The 20,877-nt window shown below is 43.3% G+C and overlaps 1 protein-coding gene across 1 annotated transcript in view; it reads right to left on the bottom strand.

Moving 5' to 3' along the window:
* Window positions 1–904: 904 nt before the first annotated feature.
* The window catches only part of MRPL39 (mitochondrial ribosomal protein L39), a 211,353-nt gene continuing 191,380 nt past the window's right edge, over window positions 905–20,877 (bottom strand). Inside the window, exon 10 of the mRNA XM_077480042.1 lies at window positions 905–1,080. Within this exon, the coding sequence (XP_077336168.1) occupies window positions 1,039–1,080 (42 nt within the window). The 3' untranslated portion in view covers window positions 905–1,038. The remainder of the gene's footprint in view (window positions 1,081–20,877) is intronic.

The raw sequence follows: 20,877 nt of genomic DNA, 5'->3' as shown, positions 1-20,877 counted from the left end.
TTCTTGGGAAGTGCCTGAGCAGAATCAGAGGTCAGCCAGGAAAGCCAGCTCAGGTCTGACAAACAGATGTTCCTGGGGCAAATATAATTCACTACAAGACCACAAAGCAGCTCGAGCTATTGGAAGACGGCCAGAACAGTATGATTTAAAGATCTCAGCAAAGTAACTGGGAAGTCCCATAGCAGCACCTGCATCAGCTACTCATACCACTTATACACAGACAAATTAAAACATACGGGCCAGCAGCTGTGAAGGTACGAGTGTGATGCTAGACCTGCTGATAAAGCCAACAACTTCTTGTGGTGCTCTACGGCACGAGAAGACTACTTGTTCCACAGCCACTTGAAAAAATACAGGTTTCCTCTAAAATGGACACTTTAAAATGTAACTTTATTTTTTTAACCTACATTATTTAAGAACTTTAAAAAAAAATGGTTAACCATGTGCTTCACATGGCTGTCCTTTTTTTTTCTGAACATAGTAACCCTGTACAGGTATAGCAATTTTACCAATGGTCATACACTGCAGAATTCAAATGTTCAAAGCCGGGAGATTTGGAAGTTTAAGTGGAAACTTACACAACCTACTTTTTTTTTTTTTACAACTTTAACGGTAAAAGATTTTGAACCTTGAAAGTGTTTCACAAGTTGTATAATCAAACTGTAAAATTTCAATTAAACACACAAAAAAGTAAGACATCTAATTCACAGTATATACGAGTACTATAAAATTGAAATTGGGAGTACTCACCCTCAAGAAATAAAAACAGGTTTTTTAGATTTTTTTTTACATAGCTGCTCAATAGACAATAAATAAAACATTTCATGTCACTCTTCCAGAAAGTGCCGTTCTCACACAACCATTTGCAGTTGGAACTATGTAAGAGTTTAAATTACAAATTGGGTAATTTTTATACTTTTATTAAGTACACATAAAAATTGAAAGATGGTGGAAAAAAAGTTTATTTTCTAATTGAAAAAAAAAATGATATTGTAAAAAAAAAAAAAAAATAGAGGAGAAAACAAATTGTTATCAGAGTTATACAGCAGGCTCAGGCTGTGTAGTCTGCTTCTCTGTGACCTGTGGGAAAGAAAATATAATTGTAAACATACTTTAGCAACTAAAATGATAAAGTGCTAATTATATATTCATGCCATGAACTATATGATCAAGCTGTCTGCCAAGGAATTTGCACGGGGCTGCCGAGGACGCAAGGGGCTGATATTTATTGAAATGCAACAAAATTTGGCATCCATGGAAACATGTTTATGAACACCCTTGCCACCAACCCAATTATATTATGATTCCTGCTTCAGCAGCCTCAGAATATATTTTTTTTTTAATCATATATTATGTCTAATTCACTGCCGAATGTTAGAGACCTTCACAGCTAAACACCTAGCTCACTGAACGGGTGTCATATTATTAAAGAGAACCTTATATTTTGTAGCCTCAATATAAAGAATAGCTATTCTTTATCCCAACATTGAAGGGCTGAAACCGTGATAGCGTTCACTGCAAAACACTACATGTAATCTAGTATTCTAATAATGTGCAAATGATACGTGATGCAGCCCATTTTGTATGGCAATTCAGACAGGCTGGTGCATATATCTTGCAAGAGAGGAGAGATCCAGTGCACTGGAAGCTATAAGTCCCAAAACACAACTTTGTAAAAAACAGTCACATAGGGGAGAGTCCAAAGTGCTAGTTAAAGAAGTAAACTCTCCCACTCTGATGCTTCTTTTCATTTAGTCCATTATAATAAGTAATTATCAAACTATAGCCACTGTAATCCAGCCCAAATTGCATATTACTTACTGTTTAAAGAAACTTTAAAAAACTTGTTTCCAGGGGTTAGGCAGCGCCATCTTAAGTATTGTTTTCTGACTCCAAAGTGGAGTGCATTTCCGCCCTTACATTGAGCACTTCCTGTACTGTTAACCAAGCCTCCTTTTCAATCCAACGTTTCTATGGCAACCCTGCTTTCCTGTTCATAGCTGACTTGTTTTATTTAATTGTATTTACTTGTGCAGATTGTCTAATGTTTGCCTTTGTCAGTCTTATCAGCTTCAGCTGATAAGACTGCAGTAATGGCCAGGTTTACACTGCATGTGATGTCACATGGTCACATGGTATGTAGGAGGAAGCTCTGAATGATTCTGCAGTCTCCTGGGATATCAGTAGTGTGCTGTAGGAAGTCCTGATAACAGATAGACAAGCACATAGAGAGTGTGCCGTAATTCAGGGGAGATCTGGGCATGCTCAGTGACGTCATTCTAAGCAGTGTTCATTAGGGTTTTTTATGCTGATTTACATGGGACAAAGTTGTGGGGGAGAGTTTACAACCACTTTAAAGCAGTTGTATACCCGCACATCTAAAAAATAAATAAATAAAAAACCCTGCAAGGCAAAGGCATAATGAGCTAGTATGCACTGCATACTAGCTCATTATGAAACACTTACCTTAGATTGAAACCCCCATACCACAGCCCGGTCCACGCAGAGAGAGCTAACATTTTGCCCTCAGTGTTTCTTCTGGGTTCGCTGCTTTGGCGCTGTGAATAGCCAGAGCCGCGACAATGTCACTCCCATGGAGTCTTCTTCCTAGCAGCGTCAGCCGGGCATTCAGAGTGCACGCGCCGTTGACGTCAGTGGCTGCGTGCAAAGGCAATATCTCCTAAACCGTACAAGTTTAGGAGATATTAATTTTAACTACAGGTTATAGGCTTACCTGTAGGGATAAATGACAAACGAGGGTATACAACCACTTTGAGTGGCAGCCGTTGTGAAGGAGCTAGAAGTAACTCTGCAGGGGGGACAAGAAAAGAAGCAGCGGTATAAGAGCTTTAACCACAATAAGTAAGCAACTCACAGTATCATGATAGGCAATGCTCGACTGGTAAATAAGTCCCTGCTATGGGGGGGTTTCATGGCTGGAGTTTCTCCTTAAAGAAAAACCAGATGGAGCCCTCGGCAGTGTGGGTGGACAGTAACACTTCCATGAACTGGTCCGAGGATCGTGGATGGACAAAGGTCAAGCCGGGATCATGTACCTCACCAGTAGTGGAAAGTGTTGCTGTCTACCCACACTACCGAGTCCTCCATCCGGTTTCCCTTTGAGGAGGAATGCCAGCCATCCAGCCACCCACAGCAGAGACTTTCATTTACCTGAGGAGCATTACCTACCACCATCCTGTGAGTTGTTTACTTATTGTGGCCATTAAAGCTGGTATATGGCTACACTAAGACGGCACTGCTTCTTTTCTTGCCTGTGGTGCATATATCTTACAGCTCTCCATAAACTGGCCATATACTGTTCGAAACCCTGTATGGGCAGGCTGATTGTACCCAAGTTGATCGATCAACTTGAGTAAAACTGGCCTGTCAGATTTTTCATGCAATTATTGCCACTGGCAATAATCACTGTGTGTTCTCCTTGCCAGGAGAACAAAATAGCTCAACGGGAGGGATTCCTCCAACAAGCAATCTTTTTTCCTGCAATTTGTGGTTGCAGGAATGATAATTACACCATCTATGGCCGACTTAAGTATGAGCAAGGGCCAACTTGGAACGGAGGACAATGGAGGAAAATGGGAAGGAAGTAAATAATGGTCAGTCTGACATGGACTTTGCCATGCCCTATTTTATGATGGCACAGTCTTCATCCTTTGTAAACTACTGCTGAGATTGTATAAAACTTACCTGAGACTGTCTTGTATTTAAACAAGATAAGGGAGTTTGTTTCATTTGAACACACACCCCACCCCTTCCCAAGCAAAAATGCAGGAATGTTTTTTTTTCCCTCTGCCACCATTTCAACCTAGGTCGGAATGACGTGTCACTGGTCCTGCAGCCTATTAGGATTCGTACATCACATCTCCCAGAAGACTACAGGACTGAAACACAGAGCAGCTGGGGGACAGGCCAGGCAGCAGGCCTGAGGAAGTCATGGTGGTGTAGTATCCCATTTGACGCAACATGTATAGGGGGAAGGAGTCGCAGTGGCAGCATCATCCCACGAGCATCTTATCATTTCTATGCATCCTGAGCCCACACTGCTTAACTGCTGCGTGTGTGAGTAACATTTTAATTAGGAAATAAGCTGTTTTGATATACAGAGAGCACCAGATTTTGCCTTTGCCTTTTCTATTCCTATATGCACCGGACCCCATTGAGGGAATTTGTACTGGCTGCTATCCATACAATCAGCCAGAGGCAGCACGAATGGAATAGGAGTTCCATGACCAGCTGATCCGTCTGTATCCCAGAGAGGGAACCTGCTTTTTCTGACTCTCTGGTGAAACAGGTCAGACCGTGAAGTGAGTGGCTAGGATGCTGAGGTGGAGGAGAGCACTTGCATTTTCAACATTTCAATCACTAGCCACTTTATCCCTTTATCAAGTACAATTAAAAGAGTACCAGGTAAGACTTTTTCTTTCCTTTATCTTGCAGAACAGCATGAACTCTTTATAATGTGCGTTCAACTAGGTTCCAGAAAGATGCTGCAATATAGGAATCAACAGGTTCCTGTATGCTTGTCAGCCACATTATCTTGCTGCAAAGCTCCCAGTACATTTTATTCTAAAGCACTCAATGCTTAATGTATATACCAAAAATTGTCCCCATCTGAATGTTGCAACAGAAATGTAAAAAAACAATTGCCTGGTCTGACCAACTATAAAGTGACCAGTCCAATGTAGACTTCCATTACTGTAGCCTATTTCTGCACTGAGAAACAGGATTAAGCACAATATTGTTGTAAACCATGGCTATTCGTGGACCTTCTGCCTCCCCAAAGTGTATGTAAACCAATAAAAGGTGTATACATATGTTGTAACATGAATTTGTGCTTCTAGATTGCCTAGTCTTTTCTATTATTGCTCTCCCACCCACTGCAATGCAGAAACCAAGCATGCTCCCCTCAGATGGACTACAGGCAGCTGTGCCAAGTAACCAAGTTCCTACAAGGTCTGTGCACATCATCACGCTGGGCTGCTGGTATTTAAAATTTGAGAACTAGTGGTGACCTGCTGCCATGGCTTCAGACCTGCCCACTGCGCAGGCCAGGCACAGGTCTCAGAACTCAGGGAGGAACATGAGCTTGCTCAATTCAGCTGCAATTGCAGGTATTTGGGAGATGATTTTGCAATTTTGGTAGCACAAACTGTTGTTTTATGACTAGAGTATGATCTGCTTGTTTTACAAATCCTGAGGCTTCTACATTATTCAAGTTAGGCTGTTCTCTGACCTCTTGTAAAAGAAGTCTGGGACCTGGGTTTTTTACTTCTCAAATCATCTCTATAGAGTACATAAATATAACCCAGATGGTCTGCAGTTTCTAAGATGCATCAAACTCCATTTCTGGCAACAAGATTCACTGTATGGTGAAAGTTGCTTAGATCAAAACCCCCACTCTTTTTTGTAAAGTTAAAAGATACCAGCTCCAGAGGACGTCGTATGACGAAACGCGTAGGGCGTGGCCTAGGACACACACGGACTCTCCCTTCAAGAGACAGTGTTTACATATATTGCGGTCTTAATATTGTATCCTTGTGAGTAGTTTTTCTCTTTTTAAGTAATAAATATTGAACGTTGGTTACAATATCCCGCTATGTGCGATCTTTTTTCTTTAAACCCAACGAGAGTATTACATCCCTGAGACAGCAAACAGACCACTGGGACCAATAGAGAGCGGAACACCAGGATCAACAAACAGCTACACAGTGGCTGATACTGTGAAGGCGCTTCTACCCCTGCAGGGGCAGGGGAGTTGGTGAGTGCGAATTCTGCTTATTGCATGGAAATTGCACCAAATTGCACTGGATTTTTTACCCCCCCCAAGGATCATTTGCACTTATCACTTTGCACCTATGGACTTTTTTTCACATGTTTTCACATGTTTTAAATTTGTGTATTATGGACACTAAGTAGAGAAGTAACTTTGGCTTAGCATTTGTACCACTGTATACAATTGTGACAAACGTTTTTTCATATATATATATATTTGTTATATTATTTAGTTATTGCACGTTTGGACATATATTTGGCACATGGTATATTTTTTAGATTAGTATCTGATTATTGATTAATTTTCACACCGTGCATTAATTATAATACATTTTTTTTTTTTATATATACATCCACCAAATTTTTTCTATTTTTTTTTTTCACCAGTTTTTTTCACATGTATTTTATTCCCTGGGGTTATATAAAATATTATAGTAGAGCGCCCTTACTACCTACATTTACAATACAGTTAAAAGACACCGGAACCTCTAGCGGAAGCTCTACATACTTAACCTATGATAAAATGTTAACAAATTGGTAGGCTGGAAAAGAGGGTGGTCCTGTACACAGATGATCTCCTTCTGTCCCTAATTTACCCTGGTCGATCACTGCAGGGTGCTCCCTGCGTCCTTGGTGGTTTTTTTTTTTTTTTTCAGAAGTGACCGGGCTCCATGTGAATCGGCATAAATCACTGTTATTCCTGATCGACCCCGGGGGTACGTATTCTTGCCTCTCCTGTTAATCCTCAGCAGTGGGTGGAGCAATTCATATATTTGGGTATTATTGCTTCTCGTGATGCTGCTGATTTTGTTTCATTATATTTGTGTCCTGATACATCTAACACGGTCACTGTACTGAAGGCAGCAGTCATTTCCTCTCTAGAAGCACGGCAATTCCTCCTTTTTAGGAGCCCTGAAGCCTAGTATGATCTGACCCATGCATGCACACTACCCTTAGGGGCCTGGAAGGTGGAACCGAGCTTTGACTACTGCTCACCACACATGGTATCTCCAAATACTCCTTTGTGGCTTAATCCTAACCTACATCATTTCTACACACTCCCAAAACCACACACCTGGACTAATTATAAATGTAAAACAATTTCCCTAAATTATAACTCATGGTCAACTGACAAATTTAACACTCATTGCACCGCTTACAATATTCTGTCCACCCATTACTTTGTATGCTGGCAGGTCTTTCATGCCTTTGGTAGCCAATTCTCTTGCTTACCCATAATGCTTTCCTCCTCAGATCTAGAAAATGTTCTGCAATCTGTTCAACTAGACCTACTTCTGCACTGTACAGCCACCTATTTATGGTAACCCTTAAGAATATGCCCTCTTCTCTGGCAGAGTTGGCTTGTTGACATTCCGGATCTGGAAGATGATGACTGGTCTAACATTTGGGACTTGCCTTTTAAGCAGCTGGTCTCACTAAGAGACAGACTCATCCAGTTTAAAATTGTCCACAGGGCTTTTTTCACTCCCTAGAGTCCACAAAATGCACCCAAGTGCCTCCCAGAGCTGTTGGAGGTGCCCTCATTCCCTGAAATTTCTATTCAGATCTTTTGGTCCTGCGCTGCCATTGCTTAGTTCTGAGAATTAGTCCTTCAGTTTATCCGTTTAGTCTCTGGTGTGGTCCTCCCCCTCCACTTCAAGAATTTGTTTACTAGGTCTTGTAGAAGAGCTGGACCCGACAATAGCAAAACTGCTTGGACTTCTCCTATTCTATGGTCGTAAAGTCTATCACTGTTAACTAGAAAAAACCTGCCCTGCCCACAGTAGCCCTGTGGATGCAACTGGTTTACACCACTCTTCCTCTATATAAAGACAACTACTGTAACAGAGGATGTCCCAAGAAATTTGATAAAGTATGGTCAAAATATCAATGATTCCACCGCTCTGATCTCTGATGCTCCTTGAACTTATGCGTTCTATCCCCTCTAGATCTAGTGTGTATTAGTGGGGGAGTGGATGACTTAGGAGGTCCTAGCATTATGCAGTAATTGGCCCTGTGTATTTACATCTTGGGTATAGCATGAGCCGCACATATCCATTGTTCATGTTTTATTTTGTGTTTTTTGTTTTCAACTGTGCTTTTTGTGGCTTCAGCTCTCTGTACTGTGATTGGCCATGCCAGCTCCTACATGGGCCATGTTTGTAATAATAAAAACCTCAATAAACAGAATTAGAGAGTTGCAGCCAAAATAGTCTGGTTTTGCATTAATCAGCAGGTGTAACTAATAAAGTAGCCATTGAGTATATACATACTGTATGTATATATATATATATATATATATATATATATATATATATATATATATATGATTGGACATTAAAAATACAAAATTACAGCCAGGTCTGTTGTTAAAAAGAAAGTACACTGTAGTCTTTTCAGTGATGTTGTTATATATACACAAATAAGAGAGTTCAGTGTGATTTAAATAACCACAACAACCAAATCACAGAAAGAAATGCACTCCCTATGTGGCTAATATCTGATCTCAACAGCTGTTAAAAAGCAAGGCATAATGACTGCAGTAGTTAACGCATTCTCTCTCTAGGGGCTAATCTGCAAACTTCTACTTTTAACACAACAAAAAAATTTGGTAGAATAAACATTTGAAAAGGTCCAATAAAGGTCCTATTAAAATTACATCAAAGTAAAAATTAAAAATATAACTCAAAATATTCCATTAAAATACTTTAAAATATGCATTCTGTAAATCTAGATTGCACCCAAAGCATGCTTTAAAAGGAACCTGTGTTCCGCCTGTGTCCCAGTGCTAATAAAATTATATGGTAGTTTATCTCAACCCCATTAACTGTCACTTTTTTTTAGACTGTTTGGTCTGCGTATAAACATAGAGAAAATATATAAAGGCATGTGAAAAAAAAAAAGGATTCAAATTCTGAAAAGCATTATTACATGTATTAACCATATACAGTTACCAGAGTATAAAACATTTTTTCTCTAGCCACTTCCCGACCAGCGCACGACGATGTACGTCGACAGAATGGCACGGGCAGGCATATTGGCGTACAGGTACGTCCAATATTCAATGCCGTCCTGCCATCGGGAGCGCGCCGCCGGCGGCGCGCTCCCGCGCTGGTCGGGACCCCCGTGAGTCCGGTCGCCGTGGGCATCCCCGCGATCGTCTCACGGAGCGGCCAAATGGAGGAAATGCTGTGAAAAACAACATTTCTCCATTCTGCCTAGCAACTAGTGACGCTGATCTCTGCTCCATGTGATTGGAGCAGAGATCAGTGTTCACTAAATGAAAGCCCAACCCCCCCCACAGTTAGTAACACACCCCTAGGAACACTTAACCCCTACACTGCCACCCACTGGTTAACCCTTTCACTGCCAGTGTCATTTACACAGGAATCACTGCATTTATATAGCAGTGATTACTGTATAAATGACAATGGTCCCAAAAATGTGTCAAAAATGTCCGATGGGTCCCCCACAATGTCGCAGTCACAATAAAAATCGCTGATCGCCGCCATTACTAGTAAAAAAAAAAAATAATAAAAAATTATTAATAAAAATGCTATAAAACTATCCCTATTTTGTAAACGCTATAACTTTTGCGCAAATCAATCAATAATCGCTTATTGCGATTTTTTTTACCAAAAATATGTAGAAGAATACGTATCGGCCTAAAATGAGGGAAAAAAATGTTTTTTTATATATTTTTGGGGGATATTTATTATAACAAAAAGTAAAAAATAATGCGTTTTTTTCAAAATTGTTGCTCTATTTTTGTTTATAGCGCAAAAAATAAAAACCGCAGGGGTGATCAAATACCACCAAAAGAAAGCTCTATTTGTGGGAAAAAAAGGACGTCAATTTTGTTTGGGAGCCACGTTGCACGACTGCGCAATTGTCAGTTAAAGCGACGCAGTGCCGAATCGCAAAAAGTGGTCTGGTCTTTGACCAGCAAAATGGTCCAGTCTGCAAGTGGCTAGAGAACCTGTGAGGCCTCTTTCACACTAGTGGACCAATTGGGTCCACTTGGCAGTTTTTCAGGTAGACCTGACTGGATCCTCCAGTCTCCTCCATAGAGCAGCGCTGAGAACGGAGCCTGCCCCATGTAGGAAGGGGCCTAAAGCTGGACTCCAGGCAAATTGCTAAATACACAGAAAAAAAAAACAAATATGGATTTACCCGACAAATGATTGTATTTCTGTCCATCCAGATCTGAGATTTACAGAGGGGGTGGGGGGTGTGACAGCATAGTACAGACATCCCAAGTCTCCTACAAAGTCTCCTGCACTTCTGCTGCAGCACTCGCACACCCATGACCTCCTCACGATAGGAGCACACGGGGAGCAACTGTGAGCACCGATCTCCCTGTATAGCTTTTTAGCTGACAGCCACTTCTCCTTCTCTATATCCTGCAGCTGTCGGCTAAAAAAACTATACAGGGAGATCAGTGTTCACAGCTGTTCCCCGCTGCATCGATCATTCCCAGCTGCTCCCCGTGTGCTCCTCCCCCGGCCCCCTTCATATCCTTCTCCACCCCCCTTTTCTCTTTCAGCCCTACTATGTGTTCTCCTCCGCCCTCCTGTTCTCCTCCTCTGCCCCCTCATGCCCTACAGCCAGGATCCTTCCTTTCCTCTCTGGTGCAAGGCGGGGAGGAATCTGTCAGGATGGAGAGCAGAGAAAGGGACCGGTAAATATGTAATTTACAGGCCCCTTCCTGTTATGAATTGGACACAATAAGCAATTGTTCCTGTGTCCTGTGATAACTGGGCAAACTTTGTTACTCTACTTTAGTTTATGAATGGACAGGAGACTCTGTCTCCTGTTCATTCCCCTTCAATGCTGAGAAAGGGACTGGGGAATCTGTGTCCTCAGCCCCTTTGTCTCAAAGGGGAGATGTCTGGGGTCTGTTAGACCCCGGATATCTCACCAATGCCCCCAAAAAATATAAACAAAATTAATTGTAAATAAATCCTAAAAAATTAAAGTGCCACATACAATTTCTTGTAGGTTGGGATGTCTGCATATCTGAATGTATTCAATAGAAGAACGGCATATGATAGCTCTACGCACGTTTCGTGGCCTTTGTACCACTCATCAGGAGCAGAGCACGTGTTCAATTTTGGTGAGTGCACTGATGGTCTAGTAGGTGGGTGCCGCAAGCTGTCTGATATACACCCCCAACCAGGAGCCGTGGTGGGTAACTCAATGGAGATAGCCACAAAACGCCGCAGCACAAGCAGGCATAGAGTCATCACGAGGCACTTACTAGGTGAAAGTAAAAAACCAATGACGCCGGTGAATGGAAGTGCGGTGGTGCCTATTAGGGATATTAGGGATAAGGATGCTTAAGGCTCTCCATTGAGTTACCCACCACGGCTCCCGGTTGGGCGTGTATATTGGACGGCTTGCAGCACCCACCTACTAGACCATCAGTGCACTCACCTAAATTGAACACGTGCTCTGCTCCTGATGAGTGGTACAAAGGCCACGAAACGTGCGTAGAGCCATCATATGCCGTGCTTCTATTGAATACATTCAGATTCTGACGTTACTATACATTACCCTAATATGTGCACAAAGACCTTGGCCCTGCAGGCATTATGCTACATATGCTTTTATTCAATCCTGCTGCGGTGAACTTTGGAGTTTTATTATGATACTTTGTGATATTCATGTTATTATCATGTACTATTATTATCACTATTACCATTATCATGTATTGTTTATTACTTTGTTTATCATTGTACTTATCTCTTGTAAATCCAACTGCAACGATTAATAAAATTCCTATTAGTTCACCTTCTGCTCTCTTGCTACCACGTACCTCATGTAAAGTCCCAATGTCCCCCTTGTTTCCCCTTTCTTTTAATATAATAGGGATGGAAACACATTACCTTATCAGGCCATGGTTTCATTTAAAGTCCCGTGGGATTGAAACACATGACCTTACCAGGTCATGGCTTCGTTAAAAGTCCCAATTAATGTCCATTATGCATCATAAGAGAGAGGTTTGTTTAAAGATTCCCGTGCTAGTAATTCTTATATAGAGTCAGCCTAAAGACTAGGTAAAGTGGGAAATTGTGCTCTGGCCACATGACTCAACTAACAGTAGCGGAATATCATCCAGCTAAGGAGTTTATATTTGACAGTAAGGCCCTAATGATAATAGCACTGCTGTAGGCATATCTTTCAGTACCTTAATCCTAAATCAAGCAAAAAGTTGCGGATCCAGTATCATTTTAAAATGAGGGAGGGAAGGATTTCCCCATAACAGGGAGACCACTGTTTGGGACTAAGAAACCACTTTCTAGCCACCACCCAAACTCGTAGGGTTACCTTAGTGGGATCAGTGAGGGAGAGATATGCTTTTGGACCCCTATATACCAAGTTATCGAGTTTTCCTAAGGGAGCCCAGAATGGCCACCACCAACCAGCAACATTAGCTGTAGATTGTTCGAATCACCATCTAACTATAACTAGGATAGCCGCCCAGTAAAATACCATCAGGTTGGGTAGTGCCAAGCCACCACAATTTACCGGAAGCTGAAGGGTTAATTTGGCTAAGTGTGGAGGAGATCCCTGCCACAAAAAGGAGCCAATACAGCCATCCAGGTCTTTAAAAAAGGAGGAAGGAATCCATACTGGACAGTTTATAAAGACATAGTTAAATTTAGGTAGGTAAATCATCTTCAGTATATTTATGCGGCTAAGGAGGTTAACTGGTAAATTTTATCCATCTTGAGCAGTGTTTTTTAAGTCGCATAACTATAGGGAGAAAATTAAGGCGGTGGAAGGATCGCAGGTCTCGTGTAACGTTGATCCCCAGGTATTTAAACTCCTCTACCCACAGCGGGGGGTTCTGAATTGCAGATACCCTTGTCTGAGAGTCTATAGGAAAAAGGACTGACTTAGTCCAGTTGATTTGGACTTCCGAGAGGCATCCGAATTCATCACATGCCTCAAGGGCCGCCGGTAAGGAAGAGCTTGCATCGTGTGGGTTTAACAGTGTGTCATCCGCATAGAGAGAAATCATCTCCTCCAGACAGCCAACCCGGAGTCCCTTAATACGCCGGCAACCTTGAACCAAGATTGCCAATGTCTCCAGTGCCAACGCAAAAAAAGGCTAGGTGACAAAGGGCAACTATGGTTGGTCCCTCTCTGGAGGAGAAAGAAATCAGAGAAAGTGTCATATGTACAAATCCTTGCTCTAGAGCAGTGATTCTCAACCCGGGTTCCGTGGAACCCAAGGGTTCCTTCAGCATTGGGCCATTTCTGCCTCTCGAATAAGTTCCCACCGACACCATTGATCTTTTTAGCTATTTGTAAGGAGGTAATTTTTCCCAATGACCACAAGTGTAAGGACCATTCTCCCCACTGACCATCACACTAATGCATCATGAGTTGTAGATTTCTAATTTTTAGCAGGGGTTTCCCGAGACTGGAGAACGATTTCAAGGGTTCTCTGTGTTGAAACGTTTGAGAAGGGCTGTTCTAGAGGATTTGTATAGGATACCCAGCCACTGAAGGAATCTAGGGCCAAAGCCAAACCTCCTCAGGACCTCCCATAGATACTCCCACTCCACAGAGTCAAAAGCTTTTTCCGCATCCAACGAAGCAATGACGTGTCTCAGTTAATGTGGAAAGTGGCTGAGTTAAGAGAAAACTGACGTATGTTAATATCTATTCCCTTCCCGGGCATAAACCCCCTTTGGTTTACAAGAATGACCTCATCCACCATGTACACTGCTTTTTAAATATTGCCTCCCCACTGCTCTTACACTCCCTGTATTCAGTTTGTAGGAAATCCCAAAGAAAACACCTTTTTTAATCTTCTTCCCAGTGGGCACGTGACTGCAAAGCTCTGGTGAGCATGCCTATCTTTGCAGACCCGTCAATGTTTCTGAATTCTTAGAGAAGCAGCAAAGTCCATTGTTCTAAAATATTGTCGGCCCTGAAAGAGTTAATGGTCACTAGACGCGCAGATAGACACAACTGCAAGAGCTCTGTGGTCACTTGATTGCCCAGAATAAAAAGGTATTTCCATTGAGATTTCTTATGCCCCGTACACGAGCGGATTTTACATCGGAAAAAACTTGGATGGTTTTTCTGATGGAATTCCACTCAAGCTTGGCTCGCATACACACACGGTCACACAAAAATTCTGGGAACTTTCGACCGTCAAGAACGTGGTGACGTACAACACTACGATGAGCCGAGAAAATTTTAAAAAAAGTTTAAAGCTTTTGAGCATGCGTCAAATTGTTTCCGAGCATGCATAGGAATTTTGCGCGTGGAAATTTGTACAGAACTTTTTCCGACCGAAAAATAGAGAACCTGCCCTCAAGCTTTTGCTGGCTGCAATTCTGCCAGGAAAAGTCCAACGGAGCATACACACGGTCGGAATTTCTGACCAAAAGCTCACAATTGACTTTTGCTGGCAGAATTTTTGATCATGTGTATGGGGCTTTACAAACTCCATACAGAAAGTATACAGAAAGAGCAGTGGGGAGGCAATGTTTTAAAGGATGATCATTATAGCCTTTCCTTCTACTTTAAGGATGCATCCAGGAATACCAAGCAACCTTAATCTGTGTCTTTCATCTGTCCTGAGTTCAGCTTTAAATTCTCTGAAAAAACTGAATTCTTTGTAAAAATTGCTGAAACTGACACCGGTTAAGTGAACCTTTACAAGCTAAGTTTAAATCAATGTCCTTTAAAACAGACCCCTCTACTCTGTAAAATACTCTACTTCCCACTGAAATTTTACAACATGAAAATAAGAAAAGAAGCAGTGACACTGATAGTTGTTCTATAGCAGGGAGAATTCTCGGTCAGCAGGAAAATCCTGTAACTGCCAATGAGGTCAAAGAGAGGAGAGAGGAGGATGAGTAATGGAGCAGAAGTATGTCAGTGATATGGTCTGTGTCCTGCTCCTTTCATTCCAATTTGGTTCTCGCTGAGAAAACATCCTCTAGAGGAACGCAATTGCATGTTTTATTTTTTTTCTATTTCAGTTTAATTGTTACGGGCTTCTTTGTGCGGCCATTTAGAACTCCCAGGGCTGTTTCAATCCCTAGAAGGCTGTTGTCTAGTGGGCGATCTAATTTTCAGCACGTCTCAAAGGATAACTAAACTTTTGAACAAAACTGCAGCCCCACTGTATGTGGAAAATTTCAAGGGATATCAATAGTTTTTCAAGGCACTGTATATACACTATATAACCAAAAGTAATGGGACGCCTGCCATTACACGCATATAAACTTTAATGGCATCCCAGTCTTAGTCCGTGGGGTTCAGTATTGAGTTGGCCCACCCTTTGCTGCTATAGCAGGTTTAGGAGTTTGTCTATGGGAATTGTTGAACATTCTTCCAGAAGTGCATTTGTGAGTTTAGGCACTGATGTGGACAAGAAGGCCTGGCTCCCAGTCTCTGCTCTAATTCATCCCAAAGGTGTTGTATTGGATTGAGGTCAGGACTCTGTGCAGGCCAGTCAAGTTCCTCCACCCCAAACTCACTCAGCCATGTGTTTATGGACCTTGCTTTGTGCATAGATCCAAATCATTTGGTGGGGGGGGGGGGGGGGGGGATTAGGGTGTGGGGTTGCTTTCAGGTGTTGGGCTGGGCCAGTGACCAGTGCACATAGCGAAGTCCATAAACACATGGATGTGCGAGTTTGGGTGGAAAAACCTGACTGGCTTGCAGAGAGACGTGACCTTAATCCGATAGAACACCTTTGAGATGAATTAGAGTGGAGACTGCGAGCCAGGCCTTCTTGTGTACATCAGTGCCTGAACTTACAAATGAGCTTCTGGAAGAATGGTCAGACATTCCCATAGACACTCCTAAACCTTGTGGAGACCCTTCCCAGAGGAGTTGAAGCTGTTATAGCTGTAAAGGATAGGCCAATTCAATATTGAACCCTACGGACTGAGACTGGGATGCCATTAAAGTTCATGTGCGTGTAAAGGCAGGTGTCCCAATACTTTTGTTAATATAGTGTGTGTGTGTGTGTGTGTGTGTGTGTGTGTGTGTGTGTGTACACACACACACACACACACACACACACACACACACACACACACACACACACACACACTCGTGGACCGCCTTTTGCTTTAAGAACTGCCTTAATTCTTAGTGGCATGGATTCAACAAGGTGTTGGAAACATTCCTCAGATTTTGGTCCATACTGATATGATAGCATCACACAGTTGCTGCGGATTTGTCGACTGCCCATTCATGTGAATCTCCGGTTCCACCACATTCCAAAGGTGCACTGTTGGATTGAGATCTGGTGATTGTGGAGGCCATTGGAGTACAGTGACCTCATTGTCATGTTCAAGAAGCCAGTGAGTTGATTTGAGCTTTGTGACATGGTGCATTATCCTGCCGGAAGTAGCCATAAGAAGATGAGTACACTGTAGTCATAAAGGGATGGACATGGTAAGCAACAATACCAAGGTAGGCCATGATGTTTAAACAATGCTCAATTGGTACTAAGGGGCCCAAAGTGTACCAGGAAAATGTCCCTCACACCATTACACAACCACCACCACCAGCCTGAACCGTCGATACAAGCCAGGATAAATCCATGCTTTCATGTTGTTTACCCAAAATTCTGACCCCACCATCTCATCTGAATGTCGCAGCTGAAAATCGAGATGCATCAGACCAGGCAACGTTTTTACAATCTTCTATTCTCCGATTTTGGTGAATGTGTGAATTGTAGCCTCAGTTTCCTGTTTTAGCTGACAAGAGTGACACCCAATGTGGTCTTCTGCTACTGTAGCTGATCAGCTTCAAGATTCAATGTGTTGTGTCTTCAGTGATGGTATTCTGCATACCTTGGTTGTAACGAGTGGTCATTTGCGTTACTGTTGCCTTCTATCATCTAAAACCAGTCTGCCCATTCTTCTCTGACCTCTGACATCAATAAGGCATTTTCATCCACACAACTGCTGCTCACTGGATATTTTCTCTTTTTCAGACCATTCTCCGTAAACACGAGAGATGGTTGTTCGTGAAAATCCCAGAAGATCAGCCGTTTGAAATACTCAGACCAGTCTGCCTGGCACCAAATAGTTTGCCATGTTCAAAGTCACTTAAATCCCTTCTCTTCCCCATTCTGATGCTCGCTGTGAACTGCAGCAAGTAGTCTTCAGCCACATCTAGATGTCTAAATGCATCAAGTTACCATGTGATTGGTCGATTAGCAATTTAACAGGCATACCTAATAAAGTGGCCAGTAAGTGTGTGTGTGTGTGTGTGTGTGTGTGTGTGTGTGTGTGTGTGTGTGTGTGTGTGTACATACATATACACACACACACCTTTGTTAGCCAAATAGACATTTAAAATAGAACTGAACTATAAAAAAAAAAAAATACAGGGAGTCTCTAGGAATTTTAATTGAAAATTGTTAAACAGCACACTGTAAAATCAACCCTTTGCTTGGAATTCCTCATATAAATGGCCTTCGTGTGCCTAGGTACTCCTGTTCTGTAGCCTCACAGTTGTATATCTGCATTGTGAGATCTAAGGCACTATTGCCTGACTGCTGGTCTCTACTGTGTTTATCACTGTTCTCCTTTCTGTAGAGGAAGATGTACCTGAAGAGCTACACTGCAAGGACCCACTGGCTTCTGCTTTAAGCATTCTGTGGATCTGTTTCCTCCACCTCTCCTGCTGCTTCATGAATAAATACCCCAGACATCAGTTCATAAGTCATTGGAGCAACAGCTCAGACATGAGTAAGCAACACCCTGTTCCTCAACACAGACGCAGTGTAAACGCAAAGCATGTCAGGCACCAATGGGGAAAAGAACAGCTGCAGACTGATGACAGGCAATAGTCATAAACAGATCCTCATTAATACACATGGTCTGTGCATACTTACCACGGTTCGAGGTTCAAATCCCGGCTGGTTCAGCAGGAACTGGCCAAGATTAGAACCATGTATGGGCAGGGTGAACATACCCATTCCTGTGGGATTTTTATAGCCCCTAGCAATACTCACGGTCTTCTCCCAGTGGGGATGGTCCCCATCCCCTGGGAGAAGACAGCGGCTACGTGGGAGGGTTTTTACCTGTCTGTGTTTATGGGGGAATCAACCAAGTTTCTTTCTTGCGACCCGTGGTTGCAGGAAAGAAATTTTCACTGTCTATGGCCGGCCTTATTCAGGCAGGGTAGTAGTCTTCTCCTGTATCCTGTTTTGTACATACGTTGTTTAGAGCTGGTAGCTTTTTTATTGGATGTACAGTAATGTACATATTTACACTCCATAAAGGAATTACAATAAAAGATAAAGGTCTAGTTGTTCGGTATGATTCAGCACAGTCCCAGTTTATCTTGGGCACTGACTCACATTTCTTTTACAGGAGCTTGGATAGCATCACTGCCTCATAAAAGGTACAACTGATGCAGTCTGACAGGCCTTGCTCAGCTCAATCACGTCTTGTTTACAGACATGGCGATTCTTGTAGTATTTTTGCCTTCTAGCTATTGTACAGGGATTCTGCAGTCTGAAATGTAATTGAGACTCACTGAAGAAAACACAGCACAGAATTATTTACTGGCTGAATCTAACCTTCTGATGCCAATTACAGAACTGTACTGGCATCTGTCATTCATGGGCCAAGTCATCATAATCCATGTTTGTGTAACCATTGATCCGACAGAACTAGAAATGGTTATGTCCTTGGAAGTGACCTAGTTGCATCCTGGCTATAGAAAAGAAATGTAAACTTTATGAATGGGCAGGAAGATTGCACCCAAGTTGATTGATCCAATCAACGTGGGTATAACCGGCATCTCAGATTTTTCATGCGATCATTGCCAGCCGCTATCAATAAGCACTGTGTGGAGAACACAATAGCTTCACGGGAGGGATTACCAATCAACAATGACTGCGTGGATGGGGGGAATCAAGAGATTTTCTTTCTTGCAATTCATGGTTGCAGGAAAGAGAATTGCACCATCTATGGCCTTGCACTGAAATGCATTATGGGTTTAAATATGAATCTGTCTTCCTCTGTCTCCAGAAGTAAGTGCTAAGTGAACAGCCCCAAGGTGACTGCTATTAAGTCTATTATTAAAAATACTTAGCGATAGAAGCCACACCTACCTTCTAATCAATAAGAGTTCATTGCGGGCCACTAAGCCACTCTCATTGGACTACTACACTACTTTCACAGTATAAGAATCTTAGTCAGTGGTTTCCAAACTTTGGCCCTTTGCTTCTCTTTATCTGATTCTTGGGGCATTATTCCTCCCACTGACACGAGACACTATTCTAACAACCGACACCAACAATGGAGCTTAAGTTTTCTCTTGGACACCAACAATGGGGCGCTATTCCTCCCACTGATACCAATAATGGGCACCAATTCTTCCACTGATATGCCAACAATGGGCATTATTCCTCCCACTGATATAAATGATGGTCACTATTCCTCCCAACGATACCAATGATGGGGCACACTTTCTTCTACTGATACCAATGACGGGGAACAATTTGCTCCACAACCAATAATAGGGCACAATTTCTCCCACAGATACAAATAATGGGGCACTATATCTCACACGGATACAAATGAAGGGGCACTATTCCTCCCACTAATACAAATGATGGGGCACTATTCCTCCCACTGATATCAATGATGGGGCACTATTCCTCCCACTAATATCAATGATGGCCACTATTCCCCCCACTGACACCAACAATGGGGCACTATTCCTTCCCCAATACCAAATATGCCGATTTTTACTCCTACTGATGCCAGGAACATTTCCACTCCCACTGGCCACAGTCTGGCCCCTCTATATCATCTCAACATCTCAAAATGTACTAGTGAAGGTCAGGGGTGCCCAACCTTTTGAAGAGCGAGAGCTATTTAAGCGACTTGGTAACTGGTCGTGGGCCACAATGAGTGGAGCGGGTGGCTGACCATCCATGTCCACTCTGCATTTGCAGAGCAGACAGAAACGAAGCCCTCTCTACTCTATGGGCCCTCCGATCTGATTCACCCAGACGGAAGGCGGCGGACACAAATACATCTGCCTCTCCATAGAGGTGAATGAAGAGTCCGATTGGGTCCACCTGAAAAAAAAGAGAGGCAGACCCAATCGGACTGATCATGTGAAAGAAAGGGCTTTCCTGCGGCTTAGCTGCACTTTTCTATAGAATTCTATTACATCTTGCAGGTGTGGTGCCCTTTCTGAAAGCGCACCAAACCCGCAAGTAATAACAAAAGTCTATGACTTCAGCCTTCACTTCTTCCTCAAGATTCCTGCAGGTATTTCTGGCTACTGCTGTCTCCCAGGCATGTATGGCTGCCTGCTGCTGTCTCCCAGGTGGGTATGGCTGCCTGCTGCTGTCTCCCAGACGGGTATGGCTGCCTGCTGCTGTCTCCCAGGCGGGTATGGCTGCCTGCTGCTGTCTCCCAGGCGGGTATGGCTGCCTGCTGCTGTCTCCCAGGCGGGTATGGCTGCCTGCTGCTGTCTCCCAGGCGGGTATGGCTGCCTGCTGCTGTCTCCAAGGCGGGTATGGCTGCCTGCTGCTGTCTCCAAGGCGGGTATGGCTGCCTGCTGCTGTCTCCCAGGTGGGTATGGCTGCCTGCTGCTGTCTCCCAGGTGGGTATGGCTGCCTGCTGCTGTCTCCCAGGCGGGTATGGCTGCCTGCTGCTGTCTCCAAGGCGGTATGGCTGCCTGCTGCTGTCTCCCAGGCGGGTATGGCTGCCTGCTGCTGTCTCCCAGGCGGGTATGGCTGCCTGCTGCTGTCTCCCAGGCGGGTATGGCTGCCTGCTGCTGTCTCCAAGGCGGGTATGGCTGCCTGCTGCTGTCTCCCAGGCGGGTATGGTTGCTTGCTGCTGTCTCCCAGGCGGGTATGGCTGCCTGCTGCTGTCTCCCAGGCGGGTATGGCTGCCTGCTGCTGTCTCCCAGGCGGGTATGGCTGCCTGCTGCTGTCTCCCAGGTGTGTATGGCTGCCTGCTGCTGTCTCCCAGGTGGGAATGGCTGCCTGCTGCTGTCTCCCAGGTGGGTATGGCTGCCTGCTAATGTCTCCCAGGCGGGTATGGCTGCCTGCTTCTGTCCCTCAAG

This window comes from Lithobates pipiens, unplaced genomic scaffold (assembly GCF_037356315.1).
Source record: "Lithobates pipiens isolate NorthernLeopardFrog02 unplaced genomic scaffold, aLitPip1_a1.2 Scaffold_16, whole genome shotgun sequence".
Classification (NCBI taxonomy): Eukaryota; Metazoa; Chordata; class Amphibia; order Anura; family Ranidae; genus Lithobates; species Lithobates pipiens.
This window is presented reverse-complemented; position numbering and strand designations above follow the sequence as displayed.